The 24,233-nt window shown below is 41.7% G+C and overlaps 1 protein-coding gene across 16 annotated transcripts in view; it reads left to right on the top strand.

The window, feature by feature from the left end:
• Positions 1-24,233, top strand: part of SLC9A7 (solute carrier family 9 member A7) — a 159,734-nt gene that overhangs the window by 114,680 nt on the left and 20,821 nt on the right. For 8 of the 16 annotated variants that reach the window (XR_010154797.1, XR_010154796.1, XM_016942709.3 and 5 more), the window contains 4 exons: positions 1,056-1,209; positions 8,831-8,890; positions 12,814-12,877; positions 23,409-23,491. Coding sequence is in view for 13 of the 16 variants with exons in the window: in XM_016942709.3 (XP_016798198.1) it covers positions 1,056-1,209; positions 8,831-8,890; positions 12,814-12,877; positions 23,409-23,491 (361 nt within the window). In the remaining 3 variants the exon portion in view is untranslated. The remainder of the gene's footprint in view (positions 1-1,055; positions 1,210-8,830; positions 8,891-12,813; positions 12,878-23,408; positions 23,492-24,233) is intronic. The other 8 variants (XR_010154798.1, XM_063804596.1, XM_063804595.1 and 5 more) reach the window with 1 other exon arrangement.

Genomic DNA, 24,233 nt, shown 5'->3' with positions numbered 1-24,233 from the left:
GGTCTCAAACTCCTGACCTCAGGTGATCCACCCACCTTGGCCTCCCAAAATGCTGGGATTATAGGTGTGAGCCACCACACCCGGCCAGATTCAGTCTTTACTATAAAATAACTTATGAGCGTGATATGGGAAAGGAACAAAAGAGCTTAGAAGGATGAACTCCAAAACATTAAACTGATGGTATTAATCTTAAATCCATTAATGCAGATCAGGTACCAGCAAACTACAACCCCTGGGCCAAATCTGGCCACTGCCTGTCTTCACATAGCCCGTGAGCTAAGAATGTCTTATACAGATGAATATTTGTACTCTATTTGATGTAGACAACACTGACTTTGAAACAACAGTTAAGCAAAATATCCCCTCCAGAAAGAATTTCCCTCTTTTCATTATTAGACCTGTATTACAACAAAGTGGCCTCAATTATTATTATTGATTTTTGATAGTAAACATTTGTGGAAATGTTCGTCCCTTTGATCTAAGTACCCACATAATATTCTTGATTTTGCCTCTTGGCCCACAAAACCTAAAATCTATAATATCTGGCCGGTTACAGAAAGAGTTGACCACCCCTGATGTAGATTGGGTTATGTTTTCACTTCTCTGTGTGGTTTCCCCTTTTGCTAAGGAAATGCTGAACTGTTTTCCACAAATTTGACATACTCGTACCTAGCCTGTTTTATAAATTTATATTGACTGTGTAGTGCTTGGGTTGTGTTGGGATCACAGTTTTAGCTTATATTATTTTTTACTTATTTATATTTATTTTTACTTCATGTTACTAGCAGAATCATGTAAGTAATAGGAGTGTTATTATTCTGAAAAAGTGCTGTACAAAGCAGTACAATGCTTTTTCATTGTGTTGGGGAGTTTTGCAAAAGACAGCATCAAATAAAAGAAAATCATGCCTTTAAGGTTCTTCTTTCTGAGTAAAACAACTTGGCCCCTGAAGTATGAATGAATAGAGTTTATTAGCCCCAAAGGGCAGCAGTGGATTTTGAGACAACATTGTCATTTAATCCTTATAAGTAGATCTTCTTCTTTGGTCCCCGCAGGCCTCAGGGGAGCAATGGCATTTGCGTTGGCCATCCGTGACACGGCATCCTATGCTCGCCAGATGATGTTCACGACCACCCTTCTCATTGTGTTCTTCACTGTCTGGATCATTGGAGGAGGCACGACACCCATGTTGTCATGGCTTAACATCAGGTTGGTTTGGAACCAAGGCTAATTGAGTATGTCAGTTGTCACTGTTCCTGAGAATGTTCAATAACCTGTGCAGGATGTGCTACTTTAGTTCATGGAAACCTTTTACAGTCTTTGGTTTTGTTTGTGAGGGGGGATTAACAATTTTTTTTAAAACAATAAGTAAAAGTTTGGAGTATGGGGTTTTCCAGGAGAAAAAATGTAGTCATTAAAAATTTTTGTCAGTGCAAACATACAAAGAATGAGAAGTGCCTGGATCTTGCTAGAACAGTGACATTAGAGCAAAAATTTAAAAAGTCTTAAAGCTGCGGGAGAGAAAATAGACCAAGATCCCCTGGCAGAGTCCAGTATTTCATGTTCCTTTGAAATGAAATCCAGACTCTGAAGAATAAGCTCACCAGCCAGAAATAGAGGCAATTAGAGTTTTATTTTAGCATGAAGCTGTATGCTGTCTCTTCTTGCTTGAGTGTACAAAAGAGGTGATATTTCCTGGGTAACCCTCACCTGTTGCAGATTCATGGATGTCCTCTGCCTGTGGCTTTGTAGCTGTGTCAGGACAGAAGGAGCACTGATACGAGTTTGACTTTTTCAAGAGCGCTTGAATTCCAAATTGTGTTTGTGAGCTCCAGCATCTTATGGTAAAGAGGTCATTGGAAATAAGGTTCAAGAGACCCACAGCCCAACTCTGGCTTGGGTTAAAGACAAGCCCCTCATGTCTTTGGGCCTCAGGTTTCCTCAGTGTTAAGTGAAGACACTCTGCCAGGTGATTTCAAGGGCACTTCAGCTGTAGGTGTTGTGCTGCACATCACTGGATGTGCTCTGGCCACTTGCCACAGTTTCAGGTCTGCAGAGGGTGACCGTGTTCTGGAACAAGAAGACACTTGGGTAGTGCAAAGGTGTGAATAAAAATTCTCTGAAAAGCCACAAGGTGGCAATGGTTTTTCTTTCTCTGCTGGCTTTTTTAGTTTGTATTCTCTAGACTGTAGAATGCCCGACACAGCTGCAGAGCATACATAGCTTGGAGGAGAGAAAATGAACAGAGATCTCCCAGTCATCCTTGGGGTTGGGGGGAAGAAACTAAAATTTGAGAGAATCATCTCCTGTGTCTGGGGTTTTTGTATAGATGTTAGGCAGAGATTCCTGGGCTGCCACTTCTGCTGCCAGCCACTGCCACTTCCACTGCCAGCTTCACCATTTCTGGGCTAGTGTATCTCTGCCTGAGATCCAGGTGGGTCTACAGAACCAATATGGGGTTTATCAGTGTTAGTCATAATAATAAGTAACACTTATGTTGCAGGCATTGTTCCAGATACCATACCTGTATTAAGATAATTCTTATAACATTGTTATAAGGGAGATAGGACTATTATCTCAATTTTAGAGTTGGGGAAACTGAGGCACAAAGCAGTAATTTGCCCGTGGTCACAGAACTTTAAGTGGACAAGCTAGGATTTGAACCTAGGCACTCATACCACAGAGTCCACACTCTTAACCACTGTGCTATACTGCCTGTAAGAAGAGTTATAAAATTTGGGAAGGTTAGAATTTCAGTTTCCTGGCATGAATCTCAAAGGTTGGATTAAGGAAAAGAATCCATCTTTGAGAATATAAACCTGAAGAAAATTTACAGTCTCTTACTTTTAAACTTAAGACATAAGATGGTACCATCTTTGTTCTATGTAGCAGAATTAGGGCAAGAAAAAAGGTTTACCCTGCACACAGTTGAGAATCTTTGCATTTGGTGACCTCTGCGATTACTTCCTGCTCCTGTTTGTCTGGTCACCTAGTAGATGCTCTGGATGCTCAGAGCCTCATTAAATCATGTTTGTTTTTCATGCTATTTTATAAATCCTTTTCTCCCCCTACCCTCAAACATATACGGGACCAAATAATTTTCCATTGAGAGTAGAGAGTTGACTTTTGACATTTTGCTGTTGTAACTGCCTTGGAGATCCATGTAGGTTGTTCATGTATCAAGTTTGTTCTGTTTTATTGCAGAGTAGCATTCCAAGGTGGGCCTGCCACATTCCTCCTCTGGTCCCTGCTGCCTTATTAGTGGCTCCAGCCAAACTCTGGATGTACCAGAGTTTGTTTAACCATTTACCCCTCGAAGGACATTTGGATAGTTTCAAGTTTTAGGCTATTATAAATAAAGCCACTGTGAATATTCTTGTGTAGGTTTTTGCATGGGCATAAATTTTTACCTCTGCAAGATAGATGCCCAGGAGTGTGCCTTCTGGGTTGGATAGTAAATGTGTTTAGTTTTATAAGAAACTGCCAACTGTTTTCCAGAGTGGCTGTACCATTGTACATTCCCACCAGCAATGTATGAGGGATCCAGTTTCTCAGCATCCCCCCCAGCATTTGGTATTGTCAGGGTATTTCATTTCAGCTGTTCCAATAGGTATGTGGGAATATCTCATTGTGGTCTTAATTTGCATTTCTCTCATAGATAACGATATTAAGCATGACTTCATGTGTTTATTTACCATTTATATGTCTTTTTGGTGAAATATCTGTTCAAGTCTTTTGTCCATTTTTAAATTGGATTGTTTGTTTCTTTGTTGAGTTTTTAGAGTTCTTTATTCTAGACTGTAGTCTTTTGTCAGATACCTGGTTTGCAAATATTTTTTCCCAGTGTGTAGCTTGTCTTTTAATCCTTTTAATAGGGTCTTTCATAGAGCAGAAGTTTTAATTTATAATTTATCATTTTTTTTCTTTTATGGGTCATGCATTTGGTATCATGTCTAAGGACGCCACCAAGCCTTAGGCCTGAAGATTTCTTCTGCGTTATCTTCTAAAAGCTTTTTAGTTTTACACTGTACATTTAAGTCTGTGATCCATTTTGAGTTAATTTTTATATAAGATGTGAGGTTTAGGTTGAGGTTTTATTTGCCAATGGCTATCCAGTTGTTCTAGCATAATATGTTAAAAAGACTATCCTACTCCATTGAATTAATTTTGCTGCGTTGTCAAAAATCAGTTGTCTGTATGCATGGGGGTGTCTTTCTGCACTGCTCTATTGGTTTATGTGTCTATCCTTCCAAGACCATACTGTCTTGATGACTATACTTACGCAGCAAACCTTAGCATCAGAGTGATTCCTCCCACTTTATTGTTGTGGCTATTCTAGTTCCTTTCCATATAAATTTTGGAATAAATTTGTCTACATGTAAAAAAAATCTTGCTGGGTCTTTCATAGGAATTATGTTAAACCTTTACATTAATTTTTGGGGAGATTGACATCTTTATTATGTTGAATCTTCCAATCCATGAACATGATATATTTCTCCATTTATTTAGAACTTCTTTGATTTCTTTCATTCGATTTTTGCAGTTTTCAGCAACCAAGTCCTGTACATGTTTTGTTAGAACTTGTATCCTGTCACCTTACTGCTGAACTCACTTACTAGTTCTTTAGTTCTGAAAGTGTTTTGGTCCTTTTTTTTTTTTTTTTTTTTTTTTTTGGTAGATTCTTTTGAATTTTCTACATAGACCATATAGACATCATGGTATTTGTAAATAGCCACAGTTTTTTTTTTTCCTTCCTTTTCAACCAGTGTACCTTTTGTGTCCTTTTCTTGCCTTATTGCTCTGGTTAGGATTTTCACTACTATGTAGAATAAGAGTGGTATAAAGGGACATCCTCATCTTGTTTCTGATCTTAAGAGGAAAGCATTTTCCAGGGACGGTGGCTCACATCTGTAATCCCAGCACTTTGGGAGGCTGAGGTGGGCGGATCACAAGGTCAGGAGTTCGAGACCAGCCTGACCAACATGGTGAAACCCTGTCTCTACTAAAAATACAAAAAATTAGCTTGGAGTGGTGGCAGGTGCCTGTAGTCCCAGCTACTTGGGAGGCTGAGGCGGGAGAATGGCGTGAACCCAGGAGGCAGAACTTGCAGTGAGCTGAGATAATGCCACTGCACTCCAGCCTGGGCGACAGAGCGAGACTCCATCTCAAAAAAAAAAAAAAAAAAGAGGAAAGCATTCGGTCTTGCCTTATTAACTATAATATTAGCTATAGGGTTTTTGTAGATGTTCATCTTCAAGTTGAGGAAGTTCCTACCTATTGCTAGTTTTCTGAGAGTTTTTTTTTCGTGAACAGGTATTGAATTTTATCAAATATTTTTTCTGTGTCAATTGATATGATCATATGATTTTTCTTGTTTAGCCTATTAATATAGTGAATTACATTGATTACTTTTCAAATATTGAACCAGCCTTGTTTCTCTGAAATAAACCCCACTTGATGTGGTATATTATTCTTTTACATATTGCTGAATTATATGAGCAAACATTTTGTTAAGGATTTTTATGTCTGTATTCATGAGGGATATTGGTCAGTAGTTTTTTTTTTTTTTTGTACCGCTTTTGTCTGTTTTTGGTATCAGAGTAATCTGGCCTCACAAAATGAGTTGGACATGTTCCTGACTCTTTTTTTTTCTGGAAGAGATTGTGTAGAATTGGTGTTAATTATTTTCCTTAAACTTTTGGTAGAATTCTCCAGTGAAACCATCTGGGCCTGGAGACTTCTTTTTTGGGGGTTTTTCAATTATGAAGCCAATTTCTTTATTAGTTATAGGGCTTTTCAGATGACCTATTTCATATTGGGTAAGTTGTGGTAATTTGTGAAATTGGTCAGTTTCATTTAAGTTGTCAAGTTTATGTTGTTTGTAGCATTCCCTTGTTATCCTTTTGATGTCTGTGGGGTCTATAGTGATATTCCATTTTTGATATATCTTCTCTGTTTTTGGTCAGTCTTGCTAGACATTTGCCAATTTTATTGATCTTTTCTAAAGAACCAGCTATTTATTTCATTGATTTTCTGTATTGTTTTTCTAATTTCATTTTAATTGATTTCTATCTTTATCATTTCCTTCCTTCTGTCTGACTCTATCCAGACAGCATAATGCCATTACTGAAAAATATATATGTGTCAGCTCGTTGCATTGTTCCAGATGTGTATAAATAATGATTACATAAGTGTAGAAACTGACATTTACAGAGATTACATCAAAAGAAATTCCCTCTGAAATAAGGTAATAAAACAGATTAATTTTTCTGGCTTGTGGCTTGTGGTGTGATGGCCATGAATCATTTCTGTAACCCAGGTTCTTATTCTAAATTGATTCAGAAACCCCCTGAAATTCAGTTTGGCATTTTGACCCCTGTGACCTCAATATGATCAGCACTGACTCATTCTTTACTTCTCCAGGCTACTGATAGAGGCCCTGATGAGCTGTTAAGCAGCTGCCCAGAAGTCAGAAGCCCAGGGTGGTTCTTGGAGTTCACCATAAATAGGAGTTAGCTGTGTTTCTTACTATGGCTAATTTCAAGTCTGTGTATAAAATAAAAATGAATATAACTATAAATCCAAAGCCAGGTCACTGCTTTCCATAAATCCAGTTTATCTGTTTACATTGGTGTTTTGTGATTGATATTTTAAAACATAATGGCAAAATGTGCAAATTGCTTTCTGTTGAAACATAATATTTTTCTCAGTCTCTTGAGTAAGAGTTGTTATTGACAAAGGACGTAATTTTGGCAACTTAAAAAATGATGGTGGGATTATTTTGCCTGATGAGCCTGTGTGTGTCCTGACCACATTGTGACAGCATGGTGGCCGTCTTCTAGGAGCCGTCAGCTTCAAGTAACACACACGAAATGGTGGAGATAGTGGGTTGGGGGGGCGGTGGAACGACATACACCCAGGTGGCCAAATGAACTGTAACTTTCACATTCCAGAGTGTAGTAATATAATCCTTCAAGGACAAGTAAGAATGCTCTACTTGGCATAATCCTGTTAGACTGAGAATTTATAATAAAGCTCTTTGCAAGATAACATAAGGAATAAAGGCAGGGAGAAGCCCTGAGCTCTTTATGTAATAACATTTGCAACTGGATATTTTAAAAGAACTTAAATATGCCTCCTTGGAATCAAAGGCAGTATCCTATAAGAGGAAGAGCTGAGGCTCTGGAGACGAGCAGCCTGAGTTGGAATCTTGGCTCTACCATTTCTACCTTTGTGACCTTGGGCAACTTATTTCACCTGTATCCCTCAGTTTCCTCACTGATTAAATGGGGACAGTCATAGTGTGAGGATAAAATGTGGTAATAAATAATGCAATGAAAAATTCTCTCATCAATGTATCATCTGACACATAAGCACTTAGTATATTTTAGCTGTTATTATATTAATAGTATTAATCATAGCATTACAGCTGCTACTATTATTAATACTATTTCTCAAGAGACAATGAATCTTACATTAAGGAATCTGGCTTGTTTTTCTGGTGTTTGCTATAATTTTTCAATGTTGTAGTAATAGAGTCTGATTTAAGTCACATTCTGAACATGTAACTAATTAAAAGTACCACCTTAAGAAGCATCGTGTCCTCACTTGCATATGTCAGGGGATATTAATAACATGAGAATTTGGGCATTGTCTAGTGAAGTAGTTCTCAATCATTTTTTCGTTATTGCCACTGCTGAGGAGCCTTTAAAAACTTTTTCCTCAATTACCTCCCCCAGTGAAATGTTAATATCACAGATCTGCTATGCATCTCTGTCTGTGCTGTGGCACTTTGGAGGGTTACAAACCATCATAATATCTGAGTGGTTTTTTTTTTTTAACCTACAAGAACCAATTTTTATACCCATGAGGGTGATACTGCCTCCATTGAGAAAACGTGGTTCAGTGCAGTGATTTTTCAACTGAGGGCAATTTTGCCGCCCAGGGGACATTTATTTGGCAGTATCTGGAGATGTTTTTAGTTGGCCACAACCAGAGGAAGGGGTCAAAACCTCAGCTTCTTGGTGGGTGGGGTTACTACTAGTATCTTGTGGGTGAAAGCCGGAGACTCTGTTAAACATCTTACAGTGAGTGCACCATGCGGGTCACCACAACAGAGAATTATCTGACCCAAAATGTCAATGCTGCCGAGTTTACGAAACCCTGCTCCAACATGATGGTAAGATTCAAATGCACTCTAAGTAACCCAGAAATTATTAAGGAAGGTGAAGGTGGACCATGTCAATTCAAAAGGCTACAAGCTAAAGAGAATAGCAGAAGTTGGGTTGCCGACTTTCAGGTTGATCCTATGTACAACATGGTGTGCTTGTCTGGAAAAAAAGGCCATCTTTGTCTTCTTAAGTATTGTTGCTGTTTTTCAATAATATCATGCTTTTTGTTCTTTCTGTCAAATATGTGTAAAAATATGTGTAAACACTTTAAATATGTGTAACATATTTAAGCAACAATTTCTTTTTTCTATTTTTGGTATCTTTATAAACAAATGAATTTCTGAAAAAATTATGTAAATTTGTTTTCTATGAGGTGTATTTCATCCTCTGATTTTATTACATTATATTTTGAGAGGCTCATCCTCATTCCTGATCAATCCTCATTTGACCTGGCTCTTGACATTGTTGCCTTAAATTTAAATTCAGTGGCCTCTCAGCCTCTCTGGGTTTTAGAGGATGGGGACAGTTTAAGAGAAGATATGGATTCATATTGAAAGTGAAAAATATTCTCTCATGGACATGGTCCAGATCATTTGCCCAGAGCTCCTGGCTCTCCTGTTGTCCCTGTCACACTCACGTTCCCTTCTTCTGCTGCCCAGAGTTGGCGTCGAGGAGCCCTCCGAAGAGGACCAGAATGAACACCACTGGCAGTACTTCAGGTGACACAAGGGCATCCTCAGAAAAAATTAACTGGGCCTGGCTTTTCTCCTCTTTCTAACCTCAGATATTTCTCTTTACACTATTTTTCTCTTCCTTCCTGCGTGTGCCAACCCCCACTTTTAGTAAAGGTGCAAAAGGTTGAGTCAATTCTAATCATTTTTTCCACCCCTCCTCTGGGTTGATTGATGTGTCAGTGTTCTTGGGATTCTGTCTGCTTTCCCCACATTTAGGCAATGTATTGCCAACATAAAGCCTGAGTTGTCAAGTGTCTCCTTTTCGTACAACTGAGCTTAGTGTTAAGAGCAGCTCACTTTCAGAGCCACACTTTTCCCACAAAATCCTGCTTATGATCTAGTAAATAAGGCTCTTAATTCATAAAGAGAACTAGAATTTTCATATTTCAACCATGACTGGGGTAAGGCTTACACCATCTTAGTTAAATACCACTGCTGTTATAGTTTTTCAAAATACATATTTGTGTACTTGTGCCTTGTCATGGTGAACCAGAAGATATGAAGAATGTTTAACCAAAAAGATAAAGATTCCTCTAATGCAGTTTGTTTCTTGTATCCTTCCAAGTTTATGATATAACTATGCTTAAGGGTGGTGATGTCTGGGCAAGCAAAGTACAAACTTTAATGTTTCTTCTTTCCTTTCTGTTTCTCTAATTGGCATGTTTTCTTCCTGATCTGATTCTCGGTGCTGATAGATAAATCAAATGCAAAATAGGCTTCAACTCTGTTCTTGGCACTGTGAAAATATCTCACTTCCTTGAGGGCAGTGGTGAAAGCAGTGGGACATGGGTCTTGGGATATCACTAGGCCCCGTATGTGTACTGTAATGACTCACATGAAATTACTTTAAGTATTTAAGCTCACTGAAATCACACTTTTTTCTACACACACACGTTCATTTTTGGAGACTGACTTTGATACCAGCTAAATTGCAGAGGAAACCCTTTCCTTTGAAGCATGCCTTCAAGAAGGAAAGTCCTTCAGGCAAAGTGTAAGTTATTAGACTTGGGACATGAGCAAATTCAGATTATGATATGGTGTTCAAGGTGTTATATGAAGATGTGTGTCTCATATTCCTCAAATTATTCAAAACCTTGACCATTCAGGGTTTTTTTTTTAGAAAAAATTATTAATTAACATGGAATACTTCTAAACTTTCCGAGATTTTATGGCATTTTATCTGTTAATCAGAATGGACAAATTATACCAGCAGAGAAATTATCAATGATATTATCAATATCATTCTGGTATTTATTCATTCCAGAATGAGCACATCAGTTTGCTTGCTTTATTTATTCATTTAGTGTGGGATGTCCACATTTATCTAATTCCTAATGAAAATAAAGATAATTCTGCCCATTCTGGAAGAAAAGGCTGTCATTTGTGTTCTTATGAGCTTAGCCCTGATGTATCAGGGGAATGCTAAAATAAGATATAATAAAACAGCATAAAAAAGTTCCAGTGTCCTGGATCAAAAGCGTTATACCAGGTCAGGAGAGAGATACATAAAGTGGACAGTGACCTGGCACTAGGAATTTCAGAAAGTTGGGGGACCCTAAAGTCTTCTGAGGCTTTAAACCTGCAATTAAAATCCTGTGCCTGGGCCGGGCATGGTGGCTCACGCCTGTAATCCCAGCACTTTGGGAGGCCGAGGTGGGCAGATCACCTGAAGTCAGGAGTTCGAGACCAGCCTGGCCAACATGGTGAAACACCGTCTCTACTAAAAATACAAAAATTAGCCAGGCATGGTGGTATCTGCCTGTAGTCCCAGCTGCTCGGGAGGCTGAGGCAGGAGAATCACTTGAACCCGGGAGATGGAGGTTGCAGTGAGCTAAGATCACACCAGTGCACTCCATCCTGGGTGACAGAGTGAGACTCCGTCTCAAAAAAATTCACCAAAAAAAAAAAAAAAAAAAATCCTGTGCCTGTTCTTTCTTGCTGCCCAGTTCCACACCAAAACACCCTGGCCCATTGCTTTACCTCCTCTTCCCAGAGATCAGTTTGGTTCTGGGCTCTGCCCCAAGGGTGGGGCTCTTTGTAGGAAGCCACAAGGTCCCGTGTCATCCTTGGGGATTGGTCCAAGAGGCCCTCAACCCTGCCAGAAAAGTAATTACTAAATCGCCCTAAAGTAAACAACCTTGAATAGGGGAAAAAAAGTGCAAAACATTATTTGTGTCTCACGGCCCCGATCTGTTTTTTGTTTTTTTTTTTTTTTTTTTTAGCAGTAGCAAGCTGAGAAGCAGCTCTTTGTTTCCTTTCTTAGAAATCTCCTGTTCTGCACTTATATCAGTAGCAAGGCCCTCCAAGAGACCCCAAGGGCCTTCCCACACTCCTCTGTGTGTGGCAGGGCCCAGGAGGTTCTTTTAGACTCTCTGCTGTCAGGAGTTTGGGCTGCATTTCATACTTGGTTGATATCAAGTGGCTGCCGTGAAGGTCGGAACTTCCATGGCAGATATAGGATTTTCCTGGCATCTTTTTTCTCTCCCCCATTGCCCAGTGTTATCCATGTCATCCATGGCACAGTATCCTGCCTCAGAATGAGGAAGGTGCAAGGATAAAAAAAAAAAATTACCAGATGCATAGAGTGCCAGTTAGTATGTTTCTAAGCCAAGACAACTGCCCTGGTGCTTTTATAGTATTTGTTATAAATGAGTCCTGCCATTTTGCTTTTTCTTTCTGTCTTTAGTTGTTGCTCTCAAATGTGTGAGTCCTCAAGGCTATCTTGATGCAAGAGGGTATAGGGGCACCAGGATTGAAAGCAGGTCAGGACTCTAATTAATGATATTGTTAAAGAAAACATTATTCTGATGTATATTTAAACAGTAAGGCAGACGTTGTTCAGGACCATCACGATTGGAATAGGGACCACTGTGATGGGGTTTTGCAGCAGGGGAGAGAAACGGGTCAGTGGATAGGGAAGTACTGAGAGGAAATATCAGGGGCAAGGGGGATTCTGGCTAAACTGACCCAATAGGATTCTTGCTGAAGACAGGCGAAGGGGATTAGACACCACCTGAGGGATTGTGGGGGGATGAAGAATCCAATCAGATGTTGGGGATAGGCCATTCAGATGTTGGGCTGTGGCCAAACCAACTTAGACAATCAGACATCACCTGAGGGATTGTGGGGGGATGAAGAACCCAATCAGATGTTCGGTTCTGGCCAAACCAACTTAGCAAACCTCTTGCTAAAATTGGGCTATGCTGAGATGGACATGGAAGCCCAAAAGTCAGTGCCTAGTTGGGAAGTGAATTCCTAGGAGCCTGACTAAAGTTTGGTCAAGGAGAGACTCTTTGTCAATATGCACGTGAAGTATTTAGGGGAAGTATTCTGATGTCTGCAACTTTATCTGAATGTATCCAAAGAAAAAGTAAGATGGGTGATAGAGAAATGGATAGATAGGTAATAAGGAATATACAGTAAAATGTTAATGGTAGAGTCTAGTGATGGTGGGTATATAGGGGTTCACTCTAAAGTCTTTCAACATCTCCCTGTATATTTGAAAAAGTTTATAACAGAATGTTAGAGAAATTAAAGCAGGCCAGGGCAGAAGTGAGGAAGCAGCACAAAGGAAGGGCCCAGTGCAGTGAGACCCCCATTTTGATAACTGGGACCACCTGGTGCAGAAAAGCAAGTGGACAGTTGCCAGCATGTGTTGTGTTCCGGCGGCCTTGCTTAGAGTGTGAGCACATGGGATTCATCGCCCCTCTGACCCTCTGGGATCTGAAGTGGTATGCGACCTCTTTCTTATGACTTCTGCATGACAGCTTTCCTCACCTTTTAGCTAACCACTCCTTATGCTTCGGGAAGATGATTAGCCTCCAGGCTACTTGCAGCCTGCATGGCTACCATGGGCCAAGCTAATACTCTCTGTTTTTCTCTTTGTCTTTCTCCCTGGTGACTTTCAGAGTTGGTGTTGACCCCGATCAAGACCCACCACCCAACAACGACAGCTTTCAAGTCTTACAAGGGGTAAGTCACAAGAGATGCTTCTTCCTGGGGAAGACATTTGAGCATTCGCCACATGCCAGGCACTTTACCTAGATTCCCTCAATGTGATCCTGACAACAGCCTTATGAAGCGTGTACTGCTCTCCCCATTTTACAGATTAAAAGTTGAAGTTTGGGAGTTTGAGTCATCTCAGAATAAGTGATGGAGCCAGGATTTGTCCCCAGGGTATGTGTTCTTAATCAACATTATGAAGGGTGTGGGCTCGCCAGAAAGAGTCCCTGACTCTCCACTTTTCAATAGTGGATATTGGTTCTACAACTGGTTCCGAGTCTATCAGTGGTGCCCAGGAGAAAGAGAGCAATACGATTTGACTCTCCAGCCCAGGGATCTGAGAAAGAAAGGAGAGACATCAGGTGCCTGAAGGCATTCCTGTTTCTCCAGGGCCTGGGATCCTCTAGGTGAGCAATTTGGAAAGGGCGTAGTAGGGACGGCTTGCCTTTTCTCCATGAAGTCCACGGCCCCAGGTGGGAAAACCAGGAGCCTGGGGCTGGAATCATGCAAAGGTTCGTTTACTCATATGTCTGGCACCTGGGCTGGAAGGACCCAACCACAAGGACTTCTGACAGGAATGTCTGTGCAGGGCTTTTCCATGTGGCCTGAGCTGCCTGCCAGCATGCTGGCTGCTGGGTAGTTGGATTTCTTATGTGATGGCTTAAGGTTCCAAAAGCAAGTGTCCCAGCAAGCAAGGTAGAGGCTATATCACCTTTTCTGACCTAATCTTGCAAGTTCTACAGCATCACTTCCGTGGCTTTCTATTGCTTAGAAATGCATTCCTAAGACCAGCCCAGATCCAATGGGAGGGGATAGAGACCATAACCTCTGGATGGGAAGAGTATCAACAAATTTACAGACAAGAATTGAGGTTGCCATATCATCCCTGTTGTGCAGCTGTCGGGATGATTTTGTCTCTAGGTCTGGCTCTTTACCCAGGTCAGCATGACCTGGGCAGGCAAGGTGGGGAAAGGAGAGTTATGATAGGGGCAGAAATGTGTTACCAATATATTATTTGACCTTGGGAGTCAATAACTATGTCGTTCAGCATTGAATGCCCAGTGCTGAGCACAGTGGCTGGCACATGCAGGAACCTGATAGGTGTTTGTTGGGTGGATGAGGGAATGAGAGAGATGCAACATGCAACAGGCAGCTTTACTGACCACCTGTGTATGTTGTCCATGAAACCCTATTCTTTTTTTTCCAGTCAGCTTTGAATCTGACTCATCATTGCACTTAATCCTGCAGCAGTCTGCAGCAGACTTCACATTCCATAGGATCTTCTAAATGATTCCATCTACCAAATCAGATTTAATAAGGCTGGCAAAATGTGGTGCTGTGTGGGGTCAATGGGGTGCCACTGTGGCCTTTTGTGGTTTCTTTCTCTTTAAGGGTGGCCACAGCCTGATAAGGCATTTATAGCATTGATGTCCATTCTAGGTCCCTGCTCAAGGGACACAAAGCCATGACCTGGAAAGTTCTGGACATTTTGGGAAGAGTTTTCAATAAGCTTCATTGGAGATTTGGCACCCACTTTAATGAGCTCCAGAAGACCTTTGAGATGATCTTAGAATTGGCCATTATGTCAATTGGGAGCATGTGGTCTCAATGAGTTCTCTTTGAAAATTTGCTATTTGACCCTAGCTTTGATTAAGGACTTTAGAAAACAGGAGTTCAGGAACTGAGCACCTCGAAGCTAATTTAGAGTATAACAGTTTGGGAGATCTTGAAACTCAGCCTGAGAAAACCCCAGGGGAAAACATGATGGCCGTCCTTATTTCACCAAAGGAAAGATAATGGCTCTGGTAGGACATGGCTGCCCTATTCTAAAGCATCCTCCACAGAACTGTGGCCAGTCTTTATTTTGTAAGAAAAAAAGGCCAATAGCAGCTGGATCATAAGATTTGGAGAGATTTCATCTTGCTCTGGACCATTCAAAACATCCCCACCCCCTTTGCTGTTTCCCATTGCTCCTACCTCTGCATTCAAGCATCTGTAACAGGAAATAAGTGAAAGGATTTGGCTGGTCATGTAGTAGAACTTACTATGTATCACATAAGCCCTGCGCACTGGGAACACTGGGCTTGTAATTAGATTCAGTAACAAGCTTACTGTCACTTTTCTGTGGAAATGTTTGAGTGAGAAAGCAGGTCCAAAGTGCTGAGGGTTCTTGTATTTAGTCCATGCAGTAACAGCTAAAATAGCCCCCACCCTCAGGTGGAGTGAGTCTCAGGAACCTCCCTGGATGGGCCTGGATGGATGAACTCAGTGTTCCTGTCAGCTCCCAGAGGGCCCCTTGGGCTGAGAGCACCGCACATGTGGTGTTGTGAACGGGCTGGCAGCCACTCGCGCTGCACTCCTAATGGCACCCTGTTTGCCACAGCCCTAGCCAGAAGCTGTGTCACAGCTTCCCCCTGACCTCCTTCCTTCCAGACCTCATACACAGTCATGCAGAGGGCCCCTCAAAGTCAGTTCCACTGACCTTTTGAAAGGTTTTCAAGATTGCTGTCATATGGGGAAAAACATGCAAACTTCAAGCTTGGTTCTCCAGGACACCCTCTTAGAAATGACTCACGCCCTTGTGCAGAGAGGACCTTATTTCTCCAGTTCCTCCTGGTCTGACCTCCTCATTCTAGTGAGCCACTAACAGCAGGGCTCAGTGCACTCTGTGGCCATGAGAAACAGGAAAACAGAAATAAATGGGCTTCTCATTTTTGGGTGAAACCCTGGGTTCTTGCAGTTTCCCCTGAAATAGATCCAGGTCACATGCTCAGTGTTGTCATGAAACTGAAATCAGAGGTAGGGAAAGTCCAGATGTTTGTTCTCCACCAGAGAAAAAAAAGGGCAGTTCTCTTTACCTCATTTTCTAAATAATCTTCCTAAAAACAACAAACAAAAAAGTGACATTTGATGGGAAGGCATGTCTTACAATGAGCACAATTCTCCTCACTGGTCTTGAAGCCCAAGGCTATAAACAGAGTCATGGCTAGGGAGCTACAGAATATTAGCTCATGTGGGAAAAGGAAGGGAGCTGTTGGCTAGAACTTTGCTTCATGTGGGGAAAGCATAAAAATATTGTGGGCAGACTTCAGCTTTGTGTCCCCTGGTAAGTTTGACTCATTAGAACAAAACAAGACAAAAAAAAAACAAAAAAAGAAACAAAAAACAAAACTCAGTGCTTTGTTTCTCTGGAGGTCTTGGTGACTTTGCAACCAAAACAAAAACAACCCTAGCTGGAGGCAAGCTGCCCAGCCCTGGGGGTGGCCTCCCACCCCGATAAAGCAGGGGACTTTTCATGCCAGACCAGACAGCTGAGATTTCTGTTGGCCGTACATGCAGACACATCATTCACTTCCTTCCCTGAGTTTACAGAAGAGCACTCATTGATGAGGCCACTTTGGAGCAGCTAAGAGTGTGAATCTGAATTTATCCCAGTTTTACCATATCAACAGGACAAGGTCACAAGCCGGATATTAATGGAGTGTGGAGGAAAGGAAACCACCAATGCCTGTGTATATGCACATGTGTGTGCGTGTCTGTCTGTGTGTATGTAGTGAAAACTGTAGAAAATCAGCAGTTTATTGTTGCGTTCACATATGACTTTCTGAGCAAGTTAGAATCATTTGTTTCTGGGTCCTCCGTGTTTTTTTTTTGTTGTTGTTGTTTCTCCAGGCTGAAATCTGATACCCGTAAATCTGTCACCTAAATCTTTAACTTCAAACAGTTGCAGAGGTGCCTTTCCTCCAGTTGCTACTCTGTGACCACCCCCCCCCAACCCGCCCATTTTTTTGTGCTTCCAAGTGCCTCCCTTGGCCCCTGATTTCCCTTTCTGCTCTTCCTTTTCTGTTTTCTAAAAACTCAGAGTCAAGATCAATTTATTCATTTATTTGACAAATAGTTATTGAGCACCTGTTCTATTTCAGGCATTCTTTCAGGTTCTGGGAAAATATCTGCAACAAGGTAGATGAATCTGCATCCTGAAGGGCTTGGTGACAAGGTGATAAAGGGTGAGGGTGGAGAGTGGCAGAAGCAAGAGAGTGGAGACACTCAGGCCTCACCAGCCCCACTGAAGCAGAATCTGCATTTTAACAGTGTCTCCAGGGAATGTGTGCATTTAATGCATTTTACCATTAGAAAAGCCCTGATCTAGGCAATGTATAGCTCTGGAGAGTTTTAAGTGGGAAGAAAACTATCTGTGTATCACGGTCAGAGACTTGACTCTGGTTTTTTTTTGTTTTGTTTTGAGACAGGGTTTCCCTCTGACGCCAAGGCTGGAGTGCAGTGGTGCAATCACAGCTCATTGCAGCCTTGACCTCTTGGGCCCGAGGGATCCTCCTCCCTCAGCCTCCTGAGTAGCTAGGACCACAGGTGTGTGCCACTTCACCAAGCTAATTTATAAAATATTTTTCTAGAGACAGGGTCTTGCTTTGTTGCACAGGCTGGTCTCAAACTCCTGGGCTCAAGTGATCTTAACCCTCCCAAAGTGCAGGGATTACAGGCATGAGCCCACTGCCTGGCTGATTCCCTGTTTCTAAACCCTATTATTACCCTCTGCTGAGAAATCTTGGATCCATTATCCCAATGATATGACAAAGGCCCTGTATTAGTCCATTCCCACACTTCTATAAAGAACTACCTGAGGCTGGGTAATTTATGAAGAAAAGATTTAATTGACTCATAGTTCTGCAAGCTGTACAGGAAGCATAGCTGGGAGGCCTCAGGAAACGTACAATCATAGTGAAGGCAAAGGGGAAGCAAACACATCTTACCATAGCGGAGCAGGAGAGAGAGAGAGCAAGGGGGAAGTGCCGCACACTTTTAACCAGATCTCGTGAGAACTCACTCACTATCACAAGAACAGCAAGGGGGAAGTCTGCCCCCATGATCCAGCCACCTCTTACCAGGCCCCACCTCCAACGCTTAGGATCGCAACTTGAGATGAGACTTGTGGGGGTACACAGAGCCCAAACATACCAGGCCCAGGCCGGGCGTGGTGGCTCACACCTGTAATCCCAGCACTTCGGGAGGCCAAGGCAGGTGGATCACCTGAGGTCAGGAGTTCAAGACCAGCCTGGCCAACATGGCAAAACCCCATCTCTACTAAAAATACAAAAATTAGCTGGGCATGGTGGCAGGCACCTGTAATCCCAGCTACTTGGAAGGCTGAGGCAGGAGAATCGCTTGAACCCGGGAGGCGGAGGTTGCAGTGAGCCGAGATCACACCACTGCACTGTAGCCTGGGTGACACAGCGAGACTCCATGTCCGAAAAAGCAAAAAAGCATATCAGGCCCAAATCAAGTGACATCATTTATTTACTCTTCTGCTCCATATTAGTTGTCTGTGACTGCTGTAACAAATTACCACAAATTTAATGGCTTAAAACAATACAGTTTTGTTTTTGTTTTTGTTTTTTTTAAGGGACAGAGTTTCACCATGTTGGGGCTGGTCTTGAACTCCTTGGCTCAAGTGATCTGCCTGTCTTGGCCTCCCAAAGTGCTGGGATTATAGGCATGGGCCACCATGCCCAGCCAAAACAATACAGTTTTGTCATCCTTACAGTTCAGTAGATCAGATACCTGGTGGGCTCAGCTGGTTTCTCTGCTTCAAGTTTTTCAAGGTGTTGGCAAGGCTAAGCTCTGGGGAGAAGCCACTTCTAGGCTCATTCAGGTTGTCAGTAGAATTCAGTTCCATGTGGTTGTAGGACTGAGGTCCTGTGTTCTTGGTGCAAAGCCAGCAACAGTGGGGCAAGTCAAGCTCTGAATCTCTCCCGCCCTTTCTTCTACTGCATTCCTTCCTCTGACTCTTTTGCCCTCCATGTCCTTTTTTTTTTTTTTTTTTTTTTTTTTTTTTTTTTTTTTTTGAGAGAGAGACAGTCTTGCTCTATTGCCCAGGCTGGAGTGCAGTGATGTGATCTCAGCTCACTGCAACCCCCACCTCCCAGGTTCAAGCAATTCTTGTGCCTCAGCCTCCTGAGTAGCTGGGATTACAGGTGTGTGCCACCACACCCAGCTAATTTTTGTATTTTCAGTAGAGACTGGGTTTCGCCATGATGGCCAGGCTGGTCTTGAACTCCTGACCTCAAGTGATCTGCCCACCTCGGCCTCCCAAAGTTCTGGGATTACAGGCGTGAGCCACTATGCCTGGCCCTCCTTGTCCACTTTTAAGGGCCCACGTGTTTCTCCTGGGCCTACCTGGATAACCTTAAGTCCATCCACAAAGCCTTTTGCCAGGTAGTGTAACAGGATCCAGGGATTAGGCTGTAGAAAGCTTTGGTGGGGTGGCCATTATTCTGCCTACCACATGCTCCATCCCTGAAAAAAAAAAAAAAGTAAGCTGTTCTTATTAGTGTAATGACCTTATCTTTTAAAAACATCTTTTAATATTATATAAGAATGGAATGAAATGTAACTCTACACAGATATCATTATGCATTCATTCTAGAAAAATTATTTCAAAAATAGGACTGTTTGCTATTCCCCAGTTCTTTAATCAGCTTTCTTTTTCTTCATTATATTTGCCAGTCAATATGTATTTGTCTGTCTCCCCTCCCCCTACCCCCCAACCCTCGCCACCTTCACCTTCTGGAAAGAGTGCTCCTTGAGGGCCAGGTGCTCCTCTTTGTGTTTCCAGCACCCAGCATGGTGCCTGGCACATAGTAGGTGCTTAATGAATGCAGAAGAAATAGACACTCATTGTTACATGCTCAAAAAATGATAATAAGCAGGGTTGGTGGTATTTTCTTGAAGGGGCTTCTCTATTAATAATGGCAGTAAAAAGATGAAAATTCCTTGTGTAAAAAGCCACACAAGATAGCCAAATGATGTTAATGGCTAGGCGTTTTTTTCCCCCAAACAAATATGTGCTTGAAATTACATATCCAGTCTTTGGAAATGAACTTAATTAGTAATATGAGCTCTAACTACATGCCAGATTCTGGGTTAAATATTTCACAAATATTTAATCAGCACAAAAAGTCACATGGCAAACAATAATGAGTCAATATTTGTTGAGTGCTTGCCACATATCAGACACCATCCTAAGTTCTTTAAATGAAAAATCTTTTACAGTTCTAAAATTAAAACCTATTTTCTCTACATTCACAACACTTTTAATGCCAAATATGTAGGGTCTTTTTGTATACCAGCCAGTTCTCCAATTCCCAGTGAGTACCAACTGGACCTCCTACAGTTTAACTCACTACATACCTGGAGTTAATGTCAGATCCCACAGGTTAAGGACTCAGTCCCACAAGACTGTCCCCACTTCAGACACCAGTTGCAAGTCCCAGGTCGTGACCTGTACTTCAGACTGACTGGCTATAGGGGGGTTCCCAACCCCTCCTCAGGTTCGATAATTTGCTAGAATGACTCACAGAACACAACTTTTACCATTACCAGTTTGTTATAAAGGATACAACTCGGAAATAGCCTAATGGAAGAGATGCATAGGGCAAAGGATGGGGATGGGAGTATGTGGCGCCAACTTGGAAGCCCTCCAAATTGTGTCATTTAGGGTTTTATGGAGGTTTCATTACATAGGCATGGTTGATTAAATTAGTAGCCATTGGTAATTGACTCAATCCCCAGTCCTCCCCTCCTAGGAGGTTGGGATGGGGCTAAAAGTTCCAATCCTCTAATTACATGGTTGGTTTCTCTGGCAATCAGTGTCCATTCAAGAGTCACCTTATCAGCATAAATTCAGGTGTGCTTGAAAGGAGCTTATTATTAATAAAAAAAGATGTTCCTCCCACCCCATCTACTCAGGAAATTCCAAGGGTTTTAGGAGTTTTATGTCAGACAAAAACCAGATATATATTTCTTGTTCTATCACAACATTACAGCCTCATAATGCCCCTAGAGGTAGGTAATTATTAATATTTCCAGTTTACAGATGAGGATACTGAAGCACAGAAAGGTTAGGTAACTTGCCCAGCATCACACAGCAAGACAATGGCAGCGGCACAGTCAGGAGCCAGATAGTCTCTTGAGAGAGCCTGTGATATCCACACCTACACTTCTTGGAGTGCTATGTCGCTTTTGAAACATTTCTTAGAGAAGCCACGCTTCTGCACAGGCTTGAAAGGTGAATAGAGGTTGGCCGGGTAGGTGTTCTGGGTGGGAGAAGGTGAGAGGAAAAAAGAATGCTCCAGGCCCTAGAAGTTGCCTGAGCTAAAGACATGAGGTGCGAACCCAGGTTTTGAGGAGGGGCGAGTTGAGAGAGCAAGTCTGTGCTTTTTCTGTGGACGGCACAGGAATGGAAAATCCAAGAGTCGCCAAGTACAGCCAGGAAGGAGGCTCCGCCTGTTCCCACAGTGACCCTTCCTCAGTCCGGTGCTGTTCGGAGCCCACAGGAAGGGCTCTCAATGGCTTCTCTGTGATAGCAGCCCCAATCATGTCATGAAGCAGTTATTGCTTGTCTTCCGGGTCAGCTTTAAAAAATTAGTTCTGTCCCACAGAACTGCCCTGATTTCCCCAAAGCCACCATATGTGGATTTATCTAAGTTCTTCCTATACCTAATCATGCTTCTGGCACCATCTCTTGGAATAAGAAGTTGTTTAACACCCTTTTCACAAAGTTACACCTTTGATTTGTCCTGAATTTACCCCTTGTAGCCTCTAAGCATTGTTTCTTAGTTCTTACATTTCGGGATTTGCTGTGGAGTCTGAGGTCACTTTATCTTATTCATGGATTGCAGGCATATCTTTCCATAGCCTGAGAAGACCTTTTGTTAGTTTGCTGTCAAACCATTCCCTTGCTTTACTCATTTTAATTGTCTTTTTTGGGGCTTATATAAGTCTCTTGTAGCTTTCTTTTTTTAAATTTAACTTTTAAGTTCCGGGGTTCTTGTAGCTTTCTTGAGATTAAATGGCAAGAAATTAAGTAGTCCAGTGATAATAAATGCTTTGTGGTTTTGCAGAGGTTAAGATGACAGAGTAGGGTTCATTGTTTTCATCATTGATTTAAGGGAAGAAGCAGAAGAAACTGACTTTGGGGTACTCGTTTTGTGCCTGATGGTTTAATAGTATCCTTCCTGATGATGTTTATCGTTGTGCTGGCTTTTTCCTTAGTAAAATTCTACAGGCACTTAGAACTGAGAACTTAGAGCCTATTACTTTATAAAGAACCATTTGATTTTTTCCATTATATATTTGCCTATCAAAAAAGTCATCTGCTACTTTTCTACTCAGTCGTGTGGCATTTTGGAATCTTCCCAGAGTTGTCATTGGGTTAGCAATCAGTCACCCTGCAAATGGAGGCATTTCTGTGCTCTCTCTCTTGCTCATGATTTATAAAAATGTAAAATCAAATTGGTCTCTGGGGTCTCTCCTTGTTTATATTTCCTCATCCACAGAAGGGCCCATTTAACTGAGCCATTTCCATATCCATCACTAAACATTCCTGAAATACCGAGGGGATTCAATTTTTAAAAATAATCTTTGCTGTTGGAAACTTTAGGAGTGTATTAATAAATAGTGCTTGCTAATTTCTCTCCTTCTCTTGTCTATGTGCTTCTCAAAGATCTTTGATTAATTATTGATGTTGCCATTGCAGGTAGAATTTACATTCACCATGATTTAAAACTACTTGTAATTTTGATTCAAGTTGTATTTGGTGATTGTCAATTGTCCCTCACTTGCAGAGTTGCCTCTCCCTGTAATATTAAAGAGAATGATGATAATAATAGCTTCACAAGCAGTCTGTGCTTGCATAGCCCTAGTAGTACCCTCAAATTGCTGCAGTCAGTCTGAGTTTTATATTAACTGTGCTGCTTCTGATACTTGCACAGAACAGATTTCCTAAACCTCAAATGAATGTTTGATTTTGCAGGTTATTTTGAGAGTTACACGATGGGGATGTTTAAACTGGAAGGGCATGAGAGTAGCAAGGAACTTGCTACTTGATGGTAGATAAAATAACAGAATTGTTAGTTCGAGCTCGTTTCTCCTGCCCACTGATCCCACCTTCCTAAAGCTGGTGGGGAAACAAGTACCTTACCACCTGGAGCACAGTGTAGGTCCCTGGGTAAGGACCACAGAGAAGCCTTAACTAGTTTGTCAGGATACTCAACAATATGTGGTTTCCACAGGCCTACTTTGGGGATGAGGATTGGAAAGTTGCTTTTACAAAAAGCTTTTAAAAATATTCGCTATAAATCAATTTTGGCCTGTTAGGATCTAGAGTATTTTAGGGTAATTAATCTGCTGCAAGACACTTCGAGGAAAATTGCAATAAGAATGCCAAAAGAAATGTTGTTCCATATTAAATTTGAGCTATCCACAGGCATAACCCAGCCTTTTTACTTTGGAGACTGATTTTTCTGCCTTTTGAGTTTAATTTCTGCTCAAATGCTACCTCCCAATATATCTTTGAAACTTTGCAGACATGGGATGTTTGACTATGAGCTCCAGAGCTATACAAGTTATTAAAAAAGGTTTTTTTTCCCCTTTCTTTGAGATCCCTTTTGTACAACTAAGCATGTGCCCTCTTGTTTGTTCCTAGGACGGCCCAGATTCTGCCAGAGGAAACCGGACAAAACAGGAGAGCGCATGGATATTCAGGCTGTGGTACAGCTTTGATCACAAGTATCCTTTTAAGTAGCATCCCCTGTGTCGGTGAAACATTGGGGATGAAATCTTGTTGAATTGTCGGTGAATGACACCTGATAAGTAAGGAAAGATGCATGCTTGGGACAGGGATAGCCCATCCTCTTATGGAACATGTGCATTGAGCATTCAACCATAGGTAGTCCTGGTGAGTATCTCTCTGGCCAAGAGGAATGTTTGCATATCCTTAGAGTAACCAGCCCACAGCCTGGTAGACTCATGTGGCTCTTAAGAGCTTTGTGTCCAGGGAACTATGCCTTTTTAGGTGATTAGATTAAAATTACGCAATGAATCGTGCTGTGGTCAGAAAAGGAAGTAGAACTTCAGCTGTTAATCCATATGGGGAGGATAATTCCTATTGGATGAACTCGGCCAAGTCTGATCTTGTATGATCTGATACTGGCATAACTGGGCCACATGCAGGGCAAACCCTGTTCCAGTAGATTCACTTGTTCTCAAGTGAAAATTAAAAACCAAAATGTTAAACCCTCATGGTTTTTTTTGTTTGTTTTGTTTGTTTGTTCGTTTTTTGTTTTTGAGATGAGGTCTCACTCCATTGCCCAGGCTGGAGTGTGGTGGTGCACTCAGCTCACTGCAACCTTCCCCTCCCGGGCTCAAACAATCTCCCACCTCAGCCTCCCAAGTAGCTGGGACCACAGGTGCATGCCACCGCACCCAGCTAATTTTTTGTATTTTTGGTAGAGATAGGGTTTCGCCATAT

This window comes from Pan troglodytes, chromosome X (assembly GCF_028858775.2).
Source record: "Pan troglodytes isolate AG18354 chromosome X, NHGRI_mPanTro3-v2.0_pri, whole genome shotgun sequence".
NCBI lineage: Eukaryota > Metazoa > Chordata > Mammalia > Primates > Hominidae > Pan > Pan troglodytes.
Note: the sequence above shows the minus strand (reverse complement) of the source record. Positions and strands in the feature narration are given on the sequence as shown.